The sequence below is a fragment of the Canis lupus genome, chromosome 12, assembly GCF_011100685.1.
Source record: "Canis lupus familiaris isolate Mischka breed German Shepherd chromosome 12, alternate assembly UU_Cfam_GSD_1.0, whole genome shotgun sequence".
Classification (NCBI taxonomy): Eukaryota; Metazoa; Chordata; class Mammalia; order Carnivora; family Canidae; genus Canis; species Canis lupus.
In genome coordinates, this window is record NC_049233.1 from 6,040,800 (window position 1) to 6,064,211 (window position 23,412).

The 23,412-nt window shown below is 50.8% G+C and overlaps 1 protein-coding gene across 3 annotated transcripts in view; it reads right to left on the bottom strand.

Moving 5' to 3' along the window:
- CPNE5 (copine 5) overlaps nt 1-23,412 on the bottom strand; it is a 90,416-nt gene that overhangs the window by 46,994 nt on the left and 20,010 nt on the right. For all 3 annotated transcript variants that reach the window (XM_038553892.1, XM_038553893.1, XM_038553894.1), the window contains exons 4-7: nt 5,962-6,065; nt 4,512-4,551; nt 4,247-4,323; nt 1,944-2,003 (exon numbers count right to left, since the gene is read on the bottom strand). In XM_038553892.1, coding sequence (XP_038409820.1) covers nt 1,944-2,003; nt 4,247-4,323; nt 4,512-4,551; nt 5,962-6,065 — 281 coding nt within the window. The remainder of the gene's footprint in view (nt 1-1,943; nt 2,004-4,246; nt 4,324-4,511; nt 4,552-5,961; nt 6,066-23,412) is intronic.

The following is a 23,412-nucleotide window of genomic DNA, read 5'->3' on the forward strand; positions in this document are numbered from 1 at the left end:
ATCACAAGTGGGGGGGGGCAAGCAGAAGGAGGGAGTTAAGCAGAAGGGCTGGTAACTCCTGGTGGCAGTTTGTCCAGGCTCCTTCCCACGGCTGCCTCCCCTCGAACTCCCTGGCTGGGATCTCTCCAGGGAAGAGATCTAGGCCATTCGTTCAGCTTCTCCATGAGGTGGGCATATGAAGTCAGCCCAGGCAGAGAATCCTCTCCAGGGGGGGCAAGTTCTCAAGGTGGGGAACCTCCCAAGGGCACCTGTCCCACCTCTTCCCTGGGTCAGGAGGGACCCCTCCCCCAGGCACCAACCAGCCCATCCCAGCTCCAGTGTTTGGAGGAACTCGGGGTTGGGGGTCCCAGCACGGCCAGGGCCACTGGGAAGAAGAAATGTCATGTTGCCCAACATGACAAAGTTATGCAACTGCATAACTTCGGACTCATGATTGTATCTCTCTGAGCCCCAGCTTCCTTGCCCATAAAGTGAGTGTGTGTACAGGCTCCATTATTAACAATGTGCATACACACGTTCGAGGCACAGAAAAGGTCCCCAAGGAGCATAGTTTCCTCCCTGCCTCCTTTCCTTCATAAGTTCACAAAGTGGATAAAATCCAGCCCCACACCTAGGCAGCCTTGAGGCTCCCAGCATGCTGTTTGCAGAACACACTTTGAGAACCACTGATGGAGCTCTCCCCAGTGCCAGCTTTTGGAGGGAGAGGCTCTCAAGTACAGGAGGCAGGGGAGCTGGCCCCAGAGGCTGAGCCAGCCCAGATCTCTCCGGATCAGGTGAGTAGAGCGGGGGCCACACTTAGAGGTTCCCCTGCCACAGCCAGGTGGCAGGGCCTGCGGCTTGTCCCCCTAGCCATGGCAGCTGAGCACAGGGGCCCCAGCCCTGGTCCAGCTCTCCTTGGGCATAGAGATATGATTTGTTTGACCAGAGAGAAGAATCCTCACACCAGCCTCCTCCGCCAGTATTTCTCCATCTGTTCCCCCTCTGCCTAGGGCCCCTCTTCCCTTCCTTCCCCTCTAGACCAACCCACTCCCACCCGCTCACTTGGCCCTCCTTTTTCTCTCTCCACCTTTCTGCCCTCCCTCTCTGCCTCTCTCCCGGACTCCAGCTCCCTCTCCAACTGCTGCTTCCTTACTCCCCTAGTAAATGAGCATCCACACCCTTCCTGGGCTGTGAGCACCCGGGTCCCCAGAGGCCCCTTTCCCATATTCAGGAGCCCTGGGGGCCAGTCCAGCTGCTGGGACCCGGGCTCCTAGGAGTTCTCAGCAAGGCCAGAAGAGCTTTGCTTATTCAGCCAAAATGCTTCTTAATGTGAGGCCCCTGGGGCTGCCCCCGACCAGGGCAGATATTCCCTATTCTGCCCCACCCCACACCCCTCTCAGGGGAGGACACTCCCTCCAACCAGCAAAGGGGGGTAGGAGGGAAGGAGGATCTTTGTGGCACAGAGTTGCTGGAGGCCAGCCACAAGCAGATGGTCAGGGTGGAAGCCAGGGGAGTGAGGCTGGCTCACCACAGCCGGTGAGCAAACACAAAAAGTGAGGATTTAGCAGAATCTCCTCCATGAGGAAGCTGACATCCAGCCGTGGAAGCAATGGAGGGGAAGTAGGGTAAGGAGATAAACAGAAGGGGGGGAGGGGAGAAGGCGAGAGGTGGGAGGCAGAAGAAACTAGGCCAGGGAGGGAGGAAGGAGTGTCCAGCCCCTGCTGACCACTGGAGGCAGATGCCCACCCTGTTCCCCAAAGTCCCATGAGCCACGGGGGCTGGGGATGCTGGAGCTCGGGCCGGGTGGGGGAGGGGCCGGCTGCAGAGTGGCCCCTTGTGCCCCCCCATGACCCGGGCTGAACGCACAGGGTGGGAGCAGGGAGCAGGCCTGAACTCTGAGGCCCCCTCTGCAGAGCTGGCTGGATGTCTGAGGACTCCAGAGCCAGAGACGTCTGCTGACCTACCCGTTGGACACAGCTGGCATGGGCTTGCCTGTCCTGGAGTTCAGGCTGAATGCTCCTATCCTGTAGAGAGAGACGAAGAGAGAGCATGCCATGAGCTAAGCATCCCCGCCCCGAGAGGCCACAGTCCTTGGCCTCGGAATTCTTGGAGACAGGTATCTATTCTGGATCAAACATCAAACCAGGACCAAAAGCCACAGGCCAGAGAAAGGAGAGATCTTCCTCCCAAACCTTGTTGTCAAGCACTGGGTGACTGTACCTCAGGGGTTCTCAAAGTGTGGTCTAGGACCCGCACCTGTCGGCATCCTCTGGGAATGTGTTAGAAACATAAATTCTCAGGTCCCACCCCAGACTTACTGGATCAGACATGGGGTGGGGGTAGCAATCTGTGCTTTAACAAGCCCTCCAGATGATGCTGAAGGCTGCTACAGTTTGAGAACCATTGCTCTACCTCTTCGAGCCTCACTGGCTAGACTGTGAAATGGAGAGGCTGCTGAGAGAATAACAGGAGATCAGAGAAGCTGATGGCAGTTTGGCCCAGAACAGATGCCCAGTGAAAGAGGGTGCTGTTGTGCAAGGGTCTAGCCAGGGAGACGATGAGACTGAGACACATGACATTTTTAGTGGGGGAAACAAGTCCCCCTCCTTCACCAGCCCGTCATCTCCAAGATCCTGCTTGCCCCCCAAGGTTCGCCTCCCCAGCTGCCTCCCGTGGAGGTCTTCCTCAGTCTCCCCCAGAACGTATGCCTGTCCACCAGAGATGGGCCAGGTGACAGCAGGGAGGAAACAGATGCAAATGACAACTGGGCTTCTGACCCAGGCAGGTAGTTGCTGAGAGGGACAGACACACACTCACTCTGGGGACCCCAAATTATTATAAACTTCAGAGCCGGGGATCCCTGGGTGGCGCAGCGGTTTGGCGCCTGCCTTTGGCCCAGGGCGCGATCCTGGAGACCTGGGATCGAATCCCACGTCGGGCTCCCGGTGCATGGAGCCTGCTTCTCCCTCTGCCTGCGTCTCTGCCTCTCTCTCTCTCTCTCTCTCTCTCTCTCTCTGTGACTATCATAAATAAATAAAAATTAAAAAAAAAAAACTTCAGAGCCCTAAAAAACAAACTTCAGAGCCTTCCAAACCTGGGTTTGTTTCCTATTTATTTATTTATTTATTTATTTTTAAATAGTTTATTTATTTATTCATGAGAGATGCAGAGTCAGGCAGAGACATAGGCAGAGGAACAAGCAGTCTCCCTTTGAGGAGCCTGATGTGGGACTCAATCCCAGGACCCCAGGATCATGACCTGAGTCAAAGGCAGAAGCTCAACCACTGAGCCACTCAGGTGCCCCTGTTTCTTATTCTGAATAAATGATAGTAATATCATTCTCTGTGAAGCCAGAGGAGATCTTTTTAGGAACAGAGAGCCCTTTCTGGGGTTGCCATACAGTTAGTTGGGGTCAGAGACAAGGGCCTGGGAGAGAGATGCCCCTGCCCCACAGTAACACATTCTGCACTTATTGATCACCGTGAGGGGGCAGCATCCAGCGCAAATTTGGCAGAAGCAAGCAGGGGGCTGATGCCCAGCCCAGCCTGACATTCCCCCCCTTCCTGCCCACCCTGCCATGTGGCCAGGATGCTTGTCCCAGTCCGTAGGCTCCTCTTGTCTGGGTTCTGCCCCTAGGGCTTCCTGAGAAAGAGGGACAAGAGAGGGCATCCCTGCTACCCAGCCAGCCCTGGCCAGTCCCTGCAGCTGCCCGCAGGCTCTACCATAAGAACCCTGGGGATTCCTCATCCCAGAGCCTGCCCAGAGTAATAGCTTTCCCCAAAAAGCACTTGCAGCCCTATAATGCAGGTTGTTGGGTCCAGAGGGGGTGGGAGTTGAGGGTGAGATGAGGAGGACCTCACCATACCCACTTCGGGCCTACAATAAGGGGCGAACAACTGGAGGCATATGCTATGTGAGGAGAACCCCGAATTCAAATCCCAGCACTCCTACTGCCTAGCTGTGTGGCCTTGGACAAGTCACTTTCCCCTCTCTGGGCTTCGATTTCTTCCCCTATACTTTGGCAAGGGTGAGAGGTAAGAGTAGATGCGTGGATAGTGTCTCAGGCCATCCCAGGAACATGGGGCTCAGATAACTAAACTTGGGTCCTTCCAAGTTAACTGGGTTAAAGGCCCAGGGTCTCCTCACTCCTAATTATCCTGTATGACTGGCTGGTGGCTGTGGCCCTGCCCTGAGCTAAGGGTGGGCAGGAGGTTGGCCCATCCCTGCGGAAGTGACCCAGACAGGCCCCACTCCCCCCTACACTTACGTGAGGGGCTTCTCCAGGCGGCTCCCAGGGGACCCCACGATCTCTCCAAGGGTGCAGAAGGCCTGGCCCAGGAAATCCTGCAGAAAAAAGCCAGTGTCACCACCTGCTCTGCTCACAGCCACTCCACTTCCCCATCACCCCACGCCTAGAAGTGAGTGGGCTCCGAAACAACCAGAAGCAGCATCAGACACATGGTCCATGTCACAGCGCGGTGCTGAGCCAGACTCTGACACTGAAGAGCACTGCAGAATCTGGCAGGACTCACGTGTTTGGATAAATCAGGGCTCTTCGAGTCAACGTCGTATCTGCATGGAATACAGAGATGGTAAAGACAGCTGGATCAGGACCCCTACACCCCAAAATACAGGCTCTGACACAGTGGATATTTCTGGGAGTGATGGCTGGGAGGCACACGCGGGCACCTTGCAGGCTGCTGGACATATGCTATCTCTTGATCTGGGTAATGGTTACATGAGTGTAAACAGATACAAAAATGCATCTCAGGATGGACTCTTAAGATGTGTGTACTTCACCATGTATATGCTATACCCCATCAAAGACAAAAAGTAAAATAAACTTGCTCTGCAACCCTGGCTGGTTCTCAGGCGGCTGAGCCACCTGGCCCTTCACTGCCTGTTCTCCTATCTGCCCAGCTAAGGCTAGGTGCCCCTGGAGCTCAGTACCTTGCCTCTGACCTTCCCAGATTGTTTCACCTGGCCCAGGCCTGCTCAGCCTGACCTTGGGCGCCGCCACTCAAGAACGAGGGAGGCATTCACACCTTCACCTCTTCCACCTGCAGCTGGGCACCTCCCTTTACCCGGGAGCTGCTCACCTGGAGCCACACTTACAGCCCTGTTTCCAGCAGCACCCCGCCCCCCAACAACTGGCCACCCAGGCCCAGATGCCTCCTGCTGAGGGGCAGGCAGTCTTGCATGACCCCTGCTCTAGCACTTTCACTCTCCAAAATGTCCCCAAATGGTAACTTCTCTACGGTGGGCTGCAAGTCCTCCATCCATCGGTCCCTCCAAAGTCATTTCCTTCCACTGCATTTTTCCCTCTGCTCCTGCAAGCCGCAAAGCCCCGTGTGGCCCACTCTGTCCACAACTCTCTGGGATACGGTCCCTTCTAACTACCCCATGCCTTGGAAAAACAACAAAGCAATGCTCCCCCACCTGCTCACCAGACTGAAATCCCATCATCATCTTTAACCTGAACAGAGGGGCACGCTGTACCTTTGTGAGACACGCACATGCCCTGAGCCCCATCAGTCAGGCTATCTCTGCAGGAAGGGAGACTGGAGGGCACCCTCTCCCAGAATAAGCTCGGACAGAGGGAGAGGTCAGTGGGGACCTCCCCATCACCTGGGCAGAAAAAGGCTCCCCAGAGGTACAGTTAGAGCTGCCCCCAAGATCAGTCCTCAGCTAGTCCCCTGAATCAGGAGGCCCGCTCAGCACCCTCGCACACTTACTTCACTGAGACAAATGGTGGGGAGCCTCTCTTCTCTCTCCCCACCTCTTTTCCAACTCCTGATGAGGGTAGGCCTGGACTTCAGCTAATTTTCATTTTTATCCCAGGCCAATCCTGAGCTCCCTCTCATGTCACATGCCCCCCTCCTTCCCTGGTAAAAGGAACTACTGCCACCCTCAGGTCCTACAGTCCTCCTCCCATTGGTGGATCCTCCTACAGCCCCATCCTCAGCATCAGCTTCCACTTACAGGTCGAAACGGAGGTTCTGCTTCTCCTCAAAGAAGTAATCCACGATGAACTTGCGCACAAAGTCAGGATTGAGCGTGTTGTCGATGACTTCAGTGCGTCCGAACTACAAGAGAAAATGGGGTGTGGACCTCAGGGCCAGGCTGGTGGGGCGAGGGAAGAGCACAGAGCTTGGAGTCCCTCTGTCTTGGCCCTGGTAACTAGTGTGCCTTCTGGTCCCTCCTCCATCTAATAATGGAAACCATCCATGCTGTGGCTCCAAAACTCGGGCATCAGCTTTATTCTCCCTACATCTGTCTAGGCTCCAACCAAGTCATAAGGTTGTACTTGTTTATTTTTAAATATTTTACTTTTTTATTTGAGAGAGAGAGAGAGAAAGAGCACAAGCAGGGGGAGGGACAGAGAGAGAGAGAGGGAGAAACAGGTTCCCCACTGAACAGGGAATCTGAGGATGCAGGGCTCGATCCCAGGATCCCAGGATCATGACCTGAGCTGAAGGCAGACACTGAACCCACTGAGCTACCCAGACACCCCCAGGTCGGAAGGCTTTGATACCTGGATATCTTCACTTTCCCATCTCAGCTACCTTTGCCTATGCTCTGTCCTCCACTTGGCCTTCCCTTTTCTGCCAGTGGCATGTCCTCCATTTCTTCAAAATCCTTTGTTAATGCTGCCTCCTCCAAGAAGCCTTCCTGATTCTTCCCCTCTCTGAACCACCATTGAACTTATGGTGGTTGACCACTGTCCTTCTCTGACCAATTCCACAGTTAGGCAGGTACTTATCTGACGTCACAATTGTAAATGAAAGGGCAGAAGAAGGGATTGTGGGATCTTTTAATAGGTCCATTTCCTGCCCTTATGCAATCCCTTCCCCTTGAAGGCAGGCTAGACTTCATGGCTCACTACTAATGAATAGAACAGAGCACAAGCTACTCCTCGAATTATGTTATAAACTACTATGACTTTGGTCGTGGGGACCCTTTCTCACTCTCTTTTGCTTGCTCACTTCGAGGAAGCCAGCTGCCCTTTGGAGAGGACTGTGTAACTAGGGACTGAGGGCAGCCTTGGGCCAACAGCCAGTGAGGAAGCAGGCTGTCAGGCAACTGGCCTATAAGAATCTGAATCTTATCAACAACTACTGAGTGAAATCAGAAGGGGCCCGGCCAAGCAGAAGCTAGAGATGAGATGACTGAGGCCCTGGCCAGCACTTTGACTACAGCCTGGGAGACCCCGAGGTAGAGGACCCCACAAAGCTGCACTCAGATTCATGATACATTATCTGTTATTTAAGTTGCTCAGCTCTGGGCTAATTTGTTACACAGCAACAGATAGCTAATACATTGACTTAACTCTCTTGGTATCCCCTGCAGCATATCCTCTAGAATTTTACAAATGTTAGACACTTGATAGTTGAGTCCCGTTAAACTCCCTAAATGACTTAAGGCAAGTCACTCCTATGTGTGGGCATCAGGATCACTTGGAGGGTTTGTTAAAAGATAGATTGTGTGAGGCGTCTGAGTGGCTCAGTGGTTGAGCATCTGCCTTTGGTTCAGGTCATGATCCCAGGATCCTGGGATCAAGTCCCACATCAGGCTCCCCACAGGGAGCCTGTTTCTCCCTCTGCTATGTCTCTGCCTCTCTCTGTGTGCCTCTCATTAATAAATAAATACAATTAAAACAAAAATGACAGATTATAGGCCTCACTCCCAATTGTTCTGATTCAACAGATTTAGGGTGAAGTCTGAGAATCTGCATCTCTCAAAATGTGCTACTGGTGTAGGGACCTCCCTCAAACCAAGGTGCTCGATTGTGGTACACATGGCTCTGAGCTCCTCGGGATCTCCCCACGCTGTGGAGGAGGGCAGTGGGACATGGTTCCTGGCCATCAGTTCCATTAAAACAGCTCTCTCTTATCTGGTTTATTTTTCTTATATCTGTTCAACACACTGGACATTTTTGGTGAGATTTTATTTCAAAGAAGGGACAAGAGACTTTTATTAAAAGATAAAGTGTAAAAGCACTGCACTTATATGCTCCATGAAGAGAAGGCGTGATACTCTACAAAGTGAGCAAGATAGACAGGTGAATGATAAATATTTTAAACAAACTGAATATTTCTGAATACAAAAACACGTTTTTTCAACTTGGGCAGTAATTGCCAAAATAAAAAATTGATCCTGAGTACTAGTCTTCCTTAATGGGGCTCTGCAGCCCAGAAAAATGCATGGGCCCCTCTCCTGTGTGGTGAGCAAGGCCCAGTTATCTGGGACTTAGCTCAGCACTCACTGGTACCTTGAATTAAGTTAGAAAGCTGCAGAGAGAACCTTCCACCCAAGCCAGTGTAAGGTCATCTGAGAACAACAGATTTGGCACCTTCTTGGGACGCTGGGTGGCTCAGTGGTTATTCAGGGCGTGATCCCAGGGTCCTTTGGTTCAGGGCGTGATCCCAGGGTCCTGGGATCGAGTCCCACATCAGGCTCCTCAAAGGGAGCCTGCTTCTCCCTCAGCCTATGTCTCTGCCTCTCTCTGTATCTCTCATGAATAAATGTTTAAAAATCTTAAAAAAAAAAAAAAAGTTTTAGCACCTTCTTGCTCTCATTCCCTATCAATTCCACCAACTGAATCTGTCTTCTATTCCCCTAACCCTGCTTCCTCTACTGTGGCCTCAGTCAGAGCTCACCATTTTCTGACCTTAACCCCTGCAGCAGCTTCTTTGTGAGTCTGCTCAGTGGGAACATCGCTAATACTTGAAGACTCAGCTCCCCAGAAGTCCTGCTCTCGGACTCCTGGCCCCTCCCCTGTGCCCCCTTAATCCGCCTGGCAGCCCTGTGGTCCACTTACCATGTCCCCTAATAATGATATACCAAAGCTCTTCCCACCCCTCTAGATAGAGCTTCTCAAACAGCAGAGGATCTGAGGTCTCCCCATCTTTGCAGCCCAGGACCCTCCACTATTTAATAGAGTCACAGGCTCATGGTCACAAATGATTATATAGCACCAGGAACTGTGTGATGCATTTTGCACCATATTTATCTTTAGTCCTTTTATGGTAGGCTTCTCCATTTTACAGATGGGAAAATAAAGGCACGGAAAAGCTAAGTCATCTGTCTGGGGTTACACAACTAATAATTGCTGAGTGCAAGTCACAATCTAGGCATCCTGGGCCATGCTTTCTAAGCCACGTTGTGCTATATGTGAGGTCCCTAGTGAGGACAAAGGCTGGTCACTGCTCCCAGTGACAGGTCCACAGTAGTTACTCAGGAACTGTTGAATGAAGCAAGGTGGAATGAGGAAATGGATGAGCAAGTTTGAGTCCCAAGCTTATCAAAAGCTAATTGTGAGACTTGATTGGAGAAAGCTTTAGGTTCCTCATCAAAAGACAGGAAGATACTACTATGTATCCTACTTACTTCTTAGAGGTAGCATCCAACTCAATTACTGATTCGACAGTTTTTCAGCACTTATTATAGCTAAAATATAGGCTATATTATAGCACGTGCTGGGTGCTGAGCTACAAATGTAAACAGAACATGAACCCTTGGGACCCCTGGCTGGCTCAGTGGCTGAGCGTCTGCCTTGGCTCAGGGCGTGATCCCGGAGTCCTGGGATCAAGTCCCACATCGGGCTCCCCACAGGAAGCCTGCTTCTCCCTCTGCCCGTGTCTCTGCCTCTCTCTGTGTCTTTCCTGAATAAATAAATAAAATCTTTATATTAAAAAAAAACATGAATCCTTTACCTAAGGACTTGGACTTGTCATTGGTGGGACAATTCATAAACAATAACTACCATACAGTGTGACAGCAGGACTAACAGAGCTATAGACAAACCTCCACAGCAAGGTGTCCCCTGGCTGCATGCCAGAAGCACTGGGAAGTGTGAAAGATACTGAGATCAACACAAAAGCAGATTACTGGGTGTCCTGTTTCAGGTACTGGTCCAGGTATCTGACTGCTTAGAGATCTGCACCTTTTTTTTTTTTTTTTTTTTTTTAGAGATTTTATTTATTTATTCTTGAGAGACACACAGAGAGAGAGGCAGACACAGGCAGAGGGAAAAGCAGGCTCCATGCGGGGAGCCCAACGTGGGACTCGATCCCGATCCCTCCCAGGTCTCCAGGATCACGCCCTGAGCTGAAGGCAGCGCTAAACCACTGGCCCACCTGGGCTGCCCTGATCTGCATCTTTCATTATTGTTGAGCTACTTTACAACTGTGAATTTCAGGAAGCACAGAGTAATGCAAATGATTCTTTTTTTTTTTTTTAAAGATTTATTTATTTATTTATGATAGACATAGGGAGAGAGAGAGAGAGAGAAAGGCAGAGACACAGGCAGAGGGAGAAGCAGGCTCCATGCACCGGGAGCCCGACGTGGGACTCGATCCCGGGTCTCCAGGATCGCGCCCTGGGCCAAAGGCAGGCGCTAAACCGCTGCGCCACCCAGGGATCCATGCAAATGATTCTTAACTGTAGAAATGTAAATACATTTTGTTCAACACTGTGCAATTATTTGATTATTATCCCTGTCGATACTGACCAATTTTGCATCTATTTATAAATTAATTTCAGCATTCCTGATTGCCTGTATACAGCTGACCCTTGGTGAACAATGCCGGGGTTAGGGGAGCTGACCTCTACACACTGTCCAAAATCCATGTATAACTTTTGACTCCCCCAAAACTTAACTAATAAGCCTACTGTTGACCGGAAGCCCTACCAGTAACAAAAAGTCAACAAAGATTTTGTATGGTATATGTATTACATACTGTATTCTTATAATAAAGTAAGCTAGGAAAAAGAAAATGTTATTCAGAAAGTCATAAAGAAAATACATTTGCAGTATTGCACTGTATTTATTGAAAAAATCTGCATATAAGTGGACCTGCACAGTTCAAACCTGTGTTGCTCAAGGGTCAACAGTATGTGTTGAGTCATCTGAACCAACTGTAACATCTTACTGGTTCCCTCATTTAATAAACGAGTTAAATAAATCTTTACCATGCATTCATTTTATATTTGCATGGGAATCATGATTTTACCTTACAAAAATGTATCCTTAACAGGAGCTATTTAAAAATACCCATGCTCAAAGCCCCATCACAGACCAATGAAACCCCATCTCAATGGGTGGGGCCTGAAAAATTGTTTTCTCTGTTTCCTAAGTGATCCTAACATGCAGTTGGAGTTGAGAACTGCTGACAGAGGAAGAAAGAAAACTAACATTAACTGAGCCCCGCTGAATGCTCACTAGATCAGCTCATTATCTCATTCGATTCTCAAAAAACCCCTGTGAGTCACTACCTATTTTCCAAGTGAGGACACTGAGAATCAGAAAGGTTAAGTAACTTGCCCAAGGTCACACAGGTAGGCAGAGCTGAGACCTATATGCAGGCAGGTGTAATCCAAGCCCATTATACTTTTACTTCATCTCACTTCATCAAGTACTATGAAAATGAAACAAAGACATTTATTTCACAAGTATTTATAAAAGCCTTACTGTGTACAAGGCAATAGTGGAATACATTGAGTTAAACAAGACTGGGTTCCTATCACATCCCCTAAATCCAATAACAGTCTTACAATGTATAATCCATCCTTGTTCCCGGAGAATTCCTGCATTTTCCTCTTCTGCTCTTTCTAATTCTTTTTTTTTTTTTTTAAGATTTTATTTATTTATTCCTGAGAGTCACAGAGAGAGGCAGAGACACAGGCAGAGGGAGAAGCAGGCTCCATGAAGGGAGCCCTACGCGGGTCTCGATCCCGGGTCCCCAGGATCACACCCCTCGGGTGAAGGCGGCGCTAAACAGCTGAGCCACCCGGGCTGCCCCTGCTCTTTCTAATTCTTAACACCTCTAGTCTTCAGACAAAAGGAAAATTTCTCCTAATGGCTTTCTTGCAGAATTATTCTGGGTAAACACCCAGGTACCTGTGAGAGAGTCCTCCTTTCGGAAAGGGCTCTATCTCCTCTTCAATGTACTGCTCCCCCAAAACTGGTTGAAAAAAACCCCTCTGGCTGAATTTTAGATAGACGCCAGTCCAGAAGGAGAACAGCATTTGTGCCACCTCCCTCCTCATCCGTCTCTCTTCTCTGACTCTCTTCTCTCGGCACAGACTTTAAGGAAAACACCCATTAGGGAAGATGACAGCGCTGCTTTTAAAATGGCACTTGAAGCTTCAATCGAGGGGAATTCCCTAGGGATTGATCTCTGCCAGAGGAGAAAATGGAGTTCCCCTGGAAACAGGACTTGGAGAGGGACTCCACGGGCCCCCAAGATCTAGCGAGCGAAGGGGGCAGGCGTGCCAGGCTGGGCAGTGATGAATTTCCAGCACGCAGGGGTAATTACCACACGCCTGGCACGAGCAACTGTGAAATCTACAACCGAGGGACTTACTAGAGATGTTTTCTAGCCTTCATTACTTGGGCTGATAACAAAGGCAAAAAAAAAATCTTGGATTTTGAAAACTCAAGAAGCCACCAGGTCTTTGTCAGGCCCAATTTATACTCCTATTAATGACCACAGGAAACAACCTTACTGATGTTTAAAAAAAAAAAAACAATTTGGCTGCATTTCGTTCCACATAGAATTACAGTTTCCAAGCCTGAAGGGACTTGGACAGATGAGGTATTAGTGCAGAGCAGTGGGAAGTGCAGGAAAGCATACAGCCTGAATGCTGTATGGCAAATCCTGCTTGGAGCGAAGCAGGGGAGAGTGGGTTAACCCTTTGCCACCCATAATCGGAGCTGAACCAGCCCCGAACCCTCTTCCAGCTCCCCAAAAGTGCCTGTCCCTCCCTCCGGTCCATTCTGAACCCCTCTGTCCACACTCCAGGCTCTGAGCATGGCAGGGGGTGCCTCACGTTGCTCACGGTCTGGGGCTACAGGCCACCCAACACCAGTGGGCACAGGAATTCTCTGATTACCAAAGGTGAAGAGAAACCCCGAAATCTTTGTTTTACCAAGCAATCCTGATACAGACAGCCTCAGGGGGGTTTAGAGGGGCCAGCATAGACTAGCTAGGGCATGAGGTGAAATTGGGGAAGGGGCTGAGTACTCAGAAAGGTAAGGGGGGCCTCCCTGACCTCAAGGCCTGGCACAGCTTCTCAGTAGGGGAGAGAGAAAGAAAAAGTACAAATGAGCCTGGAAATTAGGTATTCACCCTCTCAAAAGCTCACGTCTCGTCCCTGGCAACAAAAACCAGTGGGAAAAGCTCCTGACATGCCACAAAAGATGCTCCCGAGGGCTCCTAAAACCTCCATGACTAAACCCCAAGAATATCAATTAAGCGGCATTAATTACATATCATCAGTTCCAGTGAGACCCTCAAAGGGAAAGCAGACTTGAAACTTCTTTGAGGACAAAATTAAATGGCTCCCAGGGGCTCTGCTACACATAGAATGCTGAGATTTATGGGAGCGGCTGGGCAATGTCCTGCCAAACTGCCCTGAGACAAGGGCCGTTGCTGGGCTGGGATTGAGAACCCAGGTTAGGCAGGTAAGGTCTTCCCATTCTACATCCAGCTGTGAGGCCCGGAGAGGAGGGGCGTCCTCTGCCAAGACATGGGCCTCCTGACCTGCAGCGGGGTAACGGGCTGGCAATTAGGCCTGTACCCATTCGGAGGCTAATTCTCTGTGCCAGAGAGTCTCCTGCTGCTGCCCCCACCCCACCCAGCTCCTTCTCTGTGCTGCTGTACACTCCGGGGGACCCGTTCTCCCTTTGAACACCATCACCCTGGTTCCCTTCCCTGTGGCCTCCAGTTGGGTTGGCCAATGGGAGGCACGAGCAGATGGAAGATGGGTGGAGAGAGAGGTTGGGGTATTTCTTCCCACGCTGGCCCAGCCTTGGCACCATGGCTCAGGCAGGGGCTGCCTCTCCCAGGACCATGCTCTGGCTCTCACTCACAGACGGTAGCACTGTCACCTCCCACCACCCATGAGAGCAGCTCCCTGCTGTTGCTGGGCCCTGGTGCTCCACTTTTGCCTGTGGATTTCCTCAACCTCACCCACACTTTTGAAAGAACTCCCTTGAAACTCTTCAGTTAAACCAAGTAAACTCTCTCTCCTGCTGGGGCCATGACTGATCTATTTTCTCTCTTGCAAACATGTTCATACACATACAGTTGCCAACTCAAGTGAACATAAAACCAAGAACAGTCCCCACCCCACTCCTTCCGCTGGAACACCGTGTCACGTTCCTAACACCAGTGACCCCTGCTCATGCAGCCAAGATATGCAATGTCCTGTGACTGCCTTCTAGGATGCGGGGTCTCAGCACAGATGTCCCACCTAAGGGCCCCGTGGAAACTCCCAGGGACCAGGGGTCCCACCCCAGCCTCCTCCACTTTGTAGAGCGGCCATCCCGGCCCCATCCAAACAGCTGCCAGCATGAGGCCCAGTTAGTGGAGAACACCTACCAGATTAGAGTCAGAGTCCGAGGCTTTCAATCAGCTCTAAGTGGGTGTGTGGCACCCTGAAATTGAATGCAAATGTCTGTCTGTACATGTCTGCATTTTCTGGGTGGAGGAGCTATGGTTTTCATCAGTTTCTCAAAGGGAAAGCATGCCTTCCAAAAAATTAAAGAACCACCGATTCTACCTTTAAAGACAGATCTTTGGGATCCCTGGGTGGCGCAGCGGTTTGGCGCCTGCCTTTGGCCTGGGGCGCGATCCTGGAGACCCGGGATCGAATCCCACGTCGGGCTCCCTGCATGGAGCCTGCTTCTCCCTCTGCCTGTGTCTCTGCCTCTCTGTCTCTCTCTGTGTAACTATCATGAATAAATAAAATCTTTAAAAAAAATAAATAAATAAAGACAGATCTTTATGGTTTTCCACATAAAAAAGTACAGAGAAGCAGTGAATAGTGAAGTGAATAGAACAGAGTCTGGGGTCAGGCTTCCTGGGTTCAAATCTAGCTTCGTTACTCCATTGGCTGTATGACCTAGGAGAAATCCCTTTTACTGCCCCCCCACCCCATGTTTCGGTTTGCTCTTCTGTAAAATAGGATCGCCAATTTATTTATACACACTTTGTCGGGTTATGGGAGGCTTATATGATTTGATTTATGGAATGTGCTTAGAAGGCAGCCTGGGACATTAAAAAAAAAAAAAAAAAACTCTGTAAATTAGTGATTCTATACTCTGGTCCTTCCCAAATCCTGAACCCTGGCCCAGTCCGTCCAGGAAGTGTGGCTCTCCTAGGTCTCTGACCTCAGCCTTATGTCTAAGATGCTCCCAGCCTGTAACTGCTAACACTTCCTGCTCACCTTCCATGCCCAAGAGGCCCCAGCTCCAAGTGGCTTCTCTCCAGACATCCACACACAGGCAAGACGGCGGGGGAAATGCAGGACTGTCCCTTTGCTCTTACACAAGCAGCTACTCCTTTAAGATCTAGGCTCTGCACTCCTGGTGGGCATTCCACAAAGTTGGGTCCAATAATGCCTAAGGCCTTTGTTAGAGAGAGAAAAAAAGCTTGGGACACCTGGGTGGCTCAGTGGTTGAGCATCTGCCTTTGGCTCAGGATGTGATCCCAGGGTCCTGGGGGGGTCGCACATTGGGCTCCATGGAGGGGGCCTGCTTCTCCCTCTGCCTGTGTCTCTGCCTCTCTCTCTCTCTCTCTCTCTCATGAATAAATAAATAAAATGTTTTAAAAATAAACATTTAAAAAAGCAGTAGAATGTGTAAAGTTTGCTTAGAGACCCAGACCTGGAGAAGAAAATTCAATCTCCTGCCACTAGCAGGAGAGGTAAAGCAGAAGGACCCTTCGGGCAAGAAGGCTGCTTAGTGAGGGTGGGGAGGGGAGGACCCGGCTCAGACACACAGATTACTCATGAGAAGGTGCAAAGCAGGGCAGCCTGGAAAGAGGCTTTCTCTGTTCCTTCTAGATTTCTAAAGTCTGGTTCCCTCCTTCCTCACAACCCATCTGCAACTCCCCGCAAATGCCCATGGCCATGCCCAGAGCCAGGGTGGTGTAGAGAGGGGTAGCTAGGACCCCTACCAGCCAGAGTTCTGTTGCTATTATTTATTTAGTGGAGGCCACCTAGATTAGCCCCTCAGGGATGCATTTCCCCACTGCTAAGACAAAGCAAATCATTGTTTCTCCAGGGGAAGGACAGAAGGGAATGTGCATGAAGTGTGACCTGGAATGTTTGCTGCAGAGCTGAGAATAACCCTCACGTAGCCCTAAAGGGGCACATTTTGTCTCATTTAATCTTCATAACAACTTTACGAAGCACTACGGTTACCCCCATTTTACAGATAAATTAACTAGGATAAGGCTCGGAGAGAGGCAGTGACTTGCCTGAGGTCATACAGCTGGGGAGGGCGGGAGAAACAGGATTCGAACCCAGGCTACCTGGCCTGGTTCCAAATCAGTATGGGTTGATGTAGTCACCAGCCAATAAGAGATTAATATTGTGAGTGAAGCTTGGACTATATCCTATCCAGTCCTTATTCCTGTTTTCCTACATACAGCCAAACCTCTGAACTTCTTCAATGCTTGCTCTCTCTTCCACCTTGCTGGCTCTTCCTGAGGGTCGGGGTAGCCCCAGGTCACATGGCACAGAAGAGTGAGCCTGACCTATTCCTCTGCTCACCCCCCACCAACATTTCCTTTTTATTTTTAAACATTTTATTTATTTATTCATGAGAGACAGAGAGAGAGAGAGAGAGAGAGAAGCAGAGACACAGGCAGAGGTAGAAGCAAGCCCCATGCAGGGAGCCTGACATGGGACTTGATCCTGAGACCCTGGGATCATGACCTGAGCCAAAGGCAGACACTCAACCACTGAGCCACCCAGGTGCCCCCCATCAACACTTCCAATCCCTACAGACCCCCCCCCCGCCACACACACACACACACACACACACGCACGCATACCCTCCTGGCCCCTCCTGTGATTTCCATAAACATTTGTTGATTAACAACTTGACCTAGAACCTAAAGATTCTGGAGCTGGAAAGAACAAAATCCTCTCAACCAATGAGAAAAGAGAGTCAGAGAAGAAGGGTTCATGCTGTGACACCGGTCACACAGCTCATTAGGAAAAGGGCTGTGATGGGAACCCAGGCCAGGTCAGCCCTAGCCCTGAGCAGCACCCTTGTTCTCTAAAAGCCTGTCACCCCCTCTGTCAGGTTTCTCTCAGGTCTTCCTTCCATCAAATTCTCTTTCTCCTTCTGCTTAGTATAGTGACTCCCATCTTCAAAACACTTCGACATCCATGATCTCATTTAATGCCCTCAATGACCCCTGGAGACGTTATTATTGTTCTCCCATTTTATGGGATGAGAGAATGGAGCTTCGGGAGGCCAGAAGGACCTCCCGGAGGCACCCAGCAGTGGGGAGGGAGGACCAGGGCTTCCAGGAGTGACGGAGCCACCGCGTCCAATGGTGTTCACCACAGTCCCCTGCCTCAATAATGAGTGGGTGGCTCTGCAAGCCTGAACAATGTTCACGGCCCCAGATTTAAGTAGCTCTGGCCTTTTTACAAATTACAGCTGGATGAAGCTCCAGAGACCTCCCTCCAGCTGCAAACCCCCAGTGGCTGTGCTGCCTGGGACAGAAGGAGGCCGGAGCTGACAGACTGCTCTCCACGTCGAAGCTGCCCCCCTTCCCCAGCCCAAGCTCCCCTATAATTTTCATATATAATTGAAGGCTCCTTAATTGGTGATTCTAAAAGCCCTGCTGCAAAGCCCAGCCCTGGCCCCTCATGAATCATGTTCACCAGGATTAAAATTAGAGGAGGCCAGAAAGCTATCTGACTCAAATAGAAATTGGAAAAGGCGGTGTGCTTGGTGCGGGAACAGGGGTCCAGCAGGTGCCCGAGGCTGGAGAATGGCCCGAGGTCTGGGCACTAGGGCCTAGGTTTCGAGGGGGAGCACAGAGGACCTGGTTCCGTACCAGAGCCGCACTGTCTTGGTCTGGGAAGTTCTCTGCGCTTCCCTCACTGGAGGGGTCCAGGATTCTGCTGCCACCCTCTCCTCCTCAGAGAGTGAGGAAAGCCAGGCCCAGAGAGAGGAAGGGACTAAGCCCAGCAAGGTGAACCATGACTTCTGTGGCCTGGTACTTTCCAGACCATTTCTTGTTGTGTTAAGGTCTCTAGGTGAGGAAGGGCAGAGGTGAGTGAGGAGACTGGAGGCTCTGAAGGCCTTCCCCCCTGCTCAGGCCTGGATGGAGAATTTTCCCTCCCTGGCCCCAGACAGCAGCAGCAAGGGCCAAGTTTATAATGAAAGACTTCCTGACAAAAGGCTTGGTTCCCAATTAGCCATTGTTGCAGATAATCTGTTAAAAAGTCCCAGCTCCTGGGGGAATGGCCGTTTTACCAATAAGCCTCGCTGCCAAGTCCCTGGCCAAACACTCTGCACCAGACATGCCCTGATCTTGCCAGGAGGCTGAGCCTTGGGTCTGGCGCAGCCTGCGTGGGGAGGGCCCTGAGCAAGTCCTGCCCTACAGGCACCTGTTCTCCAGAGCACCCCAAAATGCCCAAAGCTCCTGCCAAGTGGCATCAGGGTGTCTGAAGTAACACCACCCACGGTGGTTTCCTCCAGGTGAAGCTCTGGTTTCTCACTTTGGGGCTTCTTCCAAGGAGTCACTGTTGAGCATTTTATTTTCTCTTGCCAAGCGCTTTCCCTGAATTAGCGCCTTCACCCCTCACAGCGGGCCTGGGAGCCACGGCGCTTGCCCAAGAGCTCCAGCTGGGAAGGTGGTGGCCCAGGTTAGGACCCAGTCACCTTGACTCTGGAGCCCATGCTTTCCACAGCTCAGCCACAACCGTGAAGTGCACCTGGACTCTAACACTGAAGAGTAAAGAGATGTACATATGAGCCGCCAAACGACCTAGACCAGAACCTTGGCTTTTCGCAGAAAAGCAAACTCCTCTCTTCAGAGATATCTCAGGCTCCTGCCGAATGTATGACACAGGACTAACAAAACGTCTCTGGCTGAGTGGGGGAAGGGGAGGCAGAAGCCACACACAAGTTCACAGTTGGCCCTTGACACCACATCAAACCCTGGAGCTAGCAGCCTGGCCAGATGGGAGGACTCAGGAGACCATATCATGCCCCAGCTCCACACTCTCTAGCTGAGGCTCTGGGGGAAGCAGGGACCTCTCTGTGCCTCTGCTTCCTCATCTGGGGTGTGCTGAGGGCCAATGGGGGTAATGAGGTGTGGCTAACGGCTAACGAGGAGCCACACCTGCAACAGGAATGCCATGCAGCCTCCTCCTGAGGGAACAGTAGGGCAGGGACAGAGCCTCTTCACAGCTTCATCTGACACGACTGCATAATAATATCGACAAGTGTTGAGCACAGCCAGGCACTGTGCTGAGCAACTCTGTCATAAAGTCCCCACCACAGCCCAGTGAGCAGACATCAGGATCCCATCCACTGAGGGAAAAAACTAAAGCTCAGAGAGTTGAAGGGAAGGGACAGAGTCAGAATTTCAGGGGACTCTGACAGTACCTCACTGTCAGAGGTACCAAAGCAGGTTCTAAAGCCCTAATCCAGGGACACCTGGGTGGCTCAGTGGTTGAGCGTCTGCCTTCAGCTCAGGGCCTGATCCTGGAGACCTGGGATTGAGTCCCACATCGGGCTTTCTGCATGGAGCCTGCTTCTCCTTCTGCCTGTGTCTCTGCCTCTTTCTCTCTCTCTCTCTCTCTCACTCTCTCTCTGTGTCTCTCATGGATAAATAAACAAAATCTTAAAAAAAAGATAAAGCCCTAACCCTAAGACTGTGAGCAGGCACCCATGACCTACCTGATCCCCAAAGGCAGGTGTCCGTCCCAGACTGCCTGCTCCTGCTGATGGCAAGTGAGGGCCCTGAAAATTCGGCTGCATGACAAAAGCAAAGGCCACCAGAGGCTGTCCACGGGCCCTGAGACTCAAGTGAGACAAAGGTCTTTGGGAAAGCCTTGAAGAGGTGGACTCTTCTCTGCAAAAAACAGTCTAAAAAGCCAACCCCATGCTTGCCTTGGTGTCTATCTCCTAGAGAGGCTTGTCTCCTGCTTCGAGGTTTAGCAATAATAATGATCCACTGGCTCCTGGGTGACTCAGTTGGTTAAGCATCTGCCTCTGGCTCAGGTCCTGATCCCAGGGCCCTGGGATTGAGCCCTGTGTCAGGCTCTCTCTTCAGTGGGGGAGCCTGCTTCTCCCTCTCCTTTTGCCCGCCATGCCCCCTGCTTGTGCTCTCTTGCTTGCACTCTTTCTCTCTCTGTCAAATAAATAAATAAAAATATAAATATAAATAATATAAATAAATAAGATCTTTAAAATTGTTTTGTAAGTGAGTTTCATCCACCCTAGGGGTGGACGTTACATTTGAAAAACCCTAACTAGGGGATCCCTGGGTGGCGCAGCAGTTTGGCGCCTGCCTTTGGCCCAGGGCGCGATCCTGGAGACCCAGGATCGAATCCCACATCGGGCTCCCGGTGCATGGAGCCTGCTTCTCCCTCTGCCTGTGTCTCTGCCTCTCTCTCTCTCACTGTGTGACTATCATAAATAAAAAAAAAAAAAAAAAAAAAAAAGAAAAACCCTAACTAGGAGACGCTACCTCAGATACATTATCTTGCAGGCACTGGAGAACCCTTTTAACAGAGGGAGGTTGGCAATGATTTTCACAGCCAACAGGAAGGTGTGGAGAGACACGCGTATGGCTGGCAGGGCCACACAAGCGCTCAAGCACTTGCTCGAGCAGGGAGTGAGAACCTGCAGAGACCTCATGCCTTGGGAGGGGGCCTGGGTTTCTGATACCCCTGGGCTCTCCTGCCAGCGGAGGCTGCGCTATTCTCATGTGTGCTGGAACATCATCTGTTGCGGCCTACTTCCAGGGAGCTTTAGGCAAGACCCTGGGACCTCACTGAACTGGTAAGGACAAGCAGGTAACTAGGGACAACAGCTAATATGAGATTAGAGTCTAACCTAACCATTAGACTATGTTAAATGGCTACTTTTTTCAAATTTGCAAACTGCAAATCCATATGGTTCAGCTTAGCGTGCTGATGCGTGTGGCAGAAATTGGCCCAAGTCCTGCTTTCCTGGTCACATAGGCTCTGGTGTCGAGGTTCAGTGGAAGCAGAGCTGTGCCCACACCCACTTCTGTAGGAGGCTGCTGGCATCTGCCCCAAAGGCCTGACAGCTCTGGACAGCCATCCAGGGTTAGGTGGCTTCCTAACAGATTTGAATGCCAATCCTTTGTCAACTAACAGTGAGGCCTTGGACAAACCACTTCATCTTTCTTCACAGGTGGCTGCAACATTAGGGATGAGCCCCAGAGCACCTGCAGGGGCTCACTCAGGGCCAGTTCCTCCCTCAGATCCAATTTTAGGGCAGTCCAAGTGGGAGAGGCTCGAAGACCAGGCTAAGAAGTTGATGGTTTCTCTCAGAGGCTCAGGAAACAGGTGAATTCCTGAGGTGTGATTTTGAGAGCCACTGGAACCAGGAAAAGGCCCTTTTCTGGTCAGGAGGAGCTAAAGGGAAGAAAAAAAACACTGGCTGCTGGGGGTGAGCATGGGGGTGAACTTCAAGGTCAGAGCCAGGGAGGATGATCAGGGTTTGGAAGGGGGCAGGAGCCAGATAGGCCACCACTCAGAGAAGCAGGGTTTTGGGGGCATGCTGAGGAGATACCCCAGGACAAACAGCAGGGTGGAACAGAGTCACCAGAGGGGCAGGGAGTAGGGGTCCCACGCTGTGCCAGTGTGCTACACTGCAATGCTGTTTGGGCACAGCATGATGATAAAGGCACCTCTGGGTCCAGTATTTTCCTAGAAGAGCCCCTCCTGATGAAGGACCCTTCCACACAAGGCTGAGATGTTTCCCTTTAAGCCTTTCTCCTGGAAGCCCTCATTCCTTAGAGCCAATTGGACCCTGGAGTCCTAAGCAGAGAATGGAACTCAGGTTTGGTTTGGTCCAAGTATGGCTGCTCCCACTGTGACAGAGCACCCGGGTACTCAAGCTGGGCAAGAGCACATCGCAGTGGTATTTCCAGGCATTTCCACCAGTGTTATCTTAGCTGGTCCTCCTAAGAAGGACTCCTAGCTCCATTTTATTGATGAGTAAATTAAGACTCAGAGAAGACTTTGCCCACGTCCCATTGTCAGTAAATCTCAGAGCTGGTCGGGAATGCAGGGCTAGATGTCAAGTTCAGGGCTTCATGTGACAAGGCAAAGGATGGTTATTCATGAAGCACTTGGAGAACAGATCAAGAAACATGGGATGGATTATAACCAGATTATGTAGCTCCTTGGTGGCTGAATGGCATACCTCAAAGACCAACTAGAGAAATTAGGTCAACCTGGGAAAAGATCTCCAGTGCGGGACCATAACACTCCATCCTGTTCAACCTCTCTTTTTTTAAAAAAAAGATTTTATTTATTTATTTGGCAGAGAGAAAGAGAGCACAAGCAGGGGGAGTAGCATTAGGGAGAGGGAGAAGCAGGCTCCCCACTGAGCAGGGAGCCAGATTCGGGCCTCAATCCCAGGACCCTGGGACCACGACCTGCCTGGAAGGCAGATGCTTAACCTACTGAGCCACCCAAGGCGCTCCAAACCCCTTATCATTCTTGTAGACAGTGACTGTTGCTAACGCAGGACCAGGAGGCAGAACTCAGATGCCAAATGCACGATCATAATTCAACATGATCTTCACGGCCAAACAGGCTCAATCTACCAAATGACAAATCTACTAAATAACAAAGATAAATGTAAAATCTCCCACTGAAGGCCAAAAATTCAATCGCAAAGTCTGAGCTGCGGGAATCCTGTTTGGATAGCAGTTCGTGCAAGAAAGACCCAGAAGCCCCACATTCAAGATGAAATAAGTCAGAGACGCTTGCCAGGAAGGCCAGGGGAATACTAGAGAGTACAACCGATATACGACCCTCAGAAACACACAGAATCAGAGACCCGAGGCAGGAGCAGGATCATCTGGTTCAAGCCCCTGTGCAGAGGGGGCCAACCTATGGTAGACAAATAAGTGGGCGGTGCAGGACACTCACTCTGGGGGGGCGAACACTTCTGTGTGGACTGGTGTTCCAGCGGGGAGTGACCGGATTGGTAAAGGGACAAGAGACCGTGATATAGAGGAAGCACTGATAGAAATGGTCATGTTCTCAATCTGCCCAAAAGTAGGGGCACCTGGGTGGCTCAGTCAGTTCAGGTCCTGATCCCAGGGTCCTGGGGTGGAGCCTGGTGTCAGGTTCCCTGCTCAGGAGGGAACCTATTTCTCCTTCTCCCTCTGCCCCCACTCCCTGCTCATGCTCTCTCTCACCCACTGGCTCTCTGTCAAATAAATAAAATCCTTAAAAAAAAAAAAAAAATCTGCCCCAAAGTGGAATAACAGGAGTGTGAGCTGTCCTCAGATATTGAGGAAAAGAGTATTTGGAAGAGAAAATCAACTTGTCCTGTGTGTCTAAGGAGGGTCGAATTTGGGATGAGTGGAATTTTGCCCTTTATATATAACTATCGTTCTTATG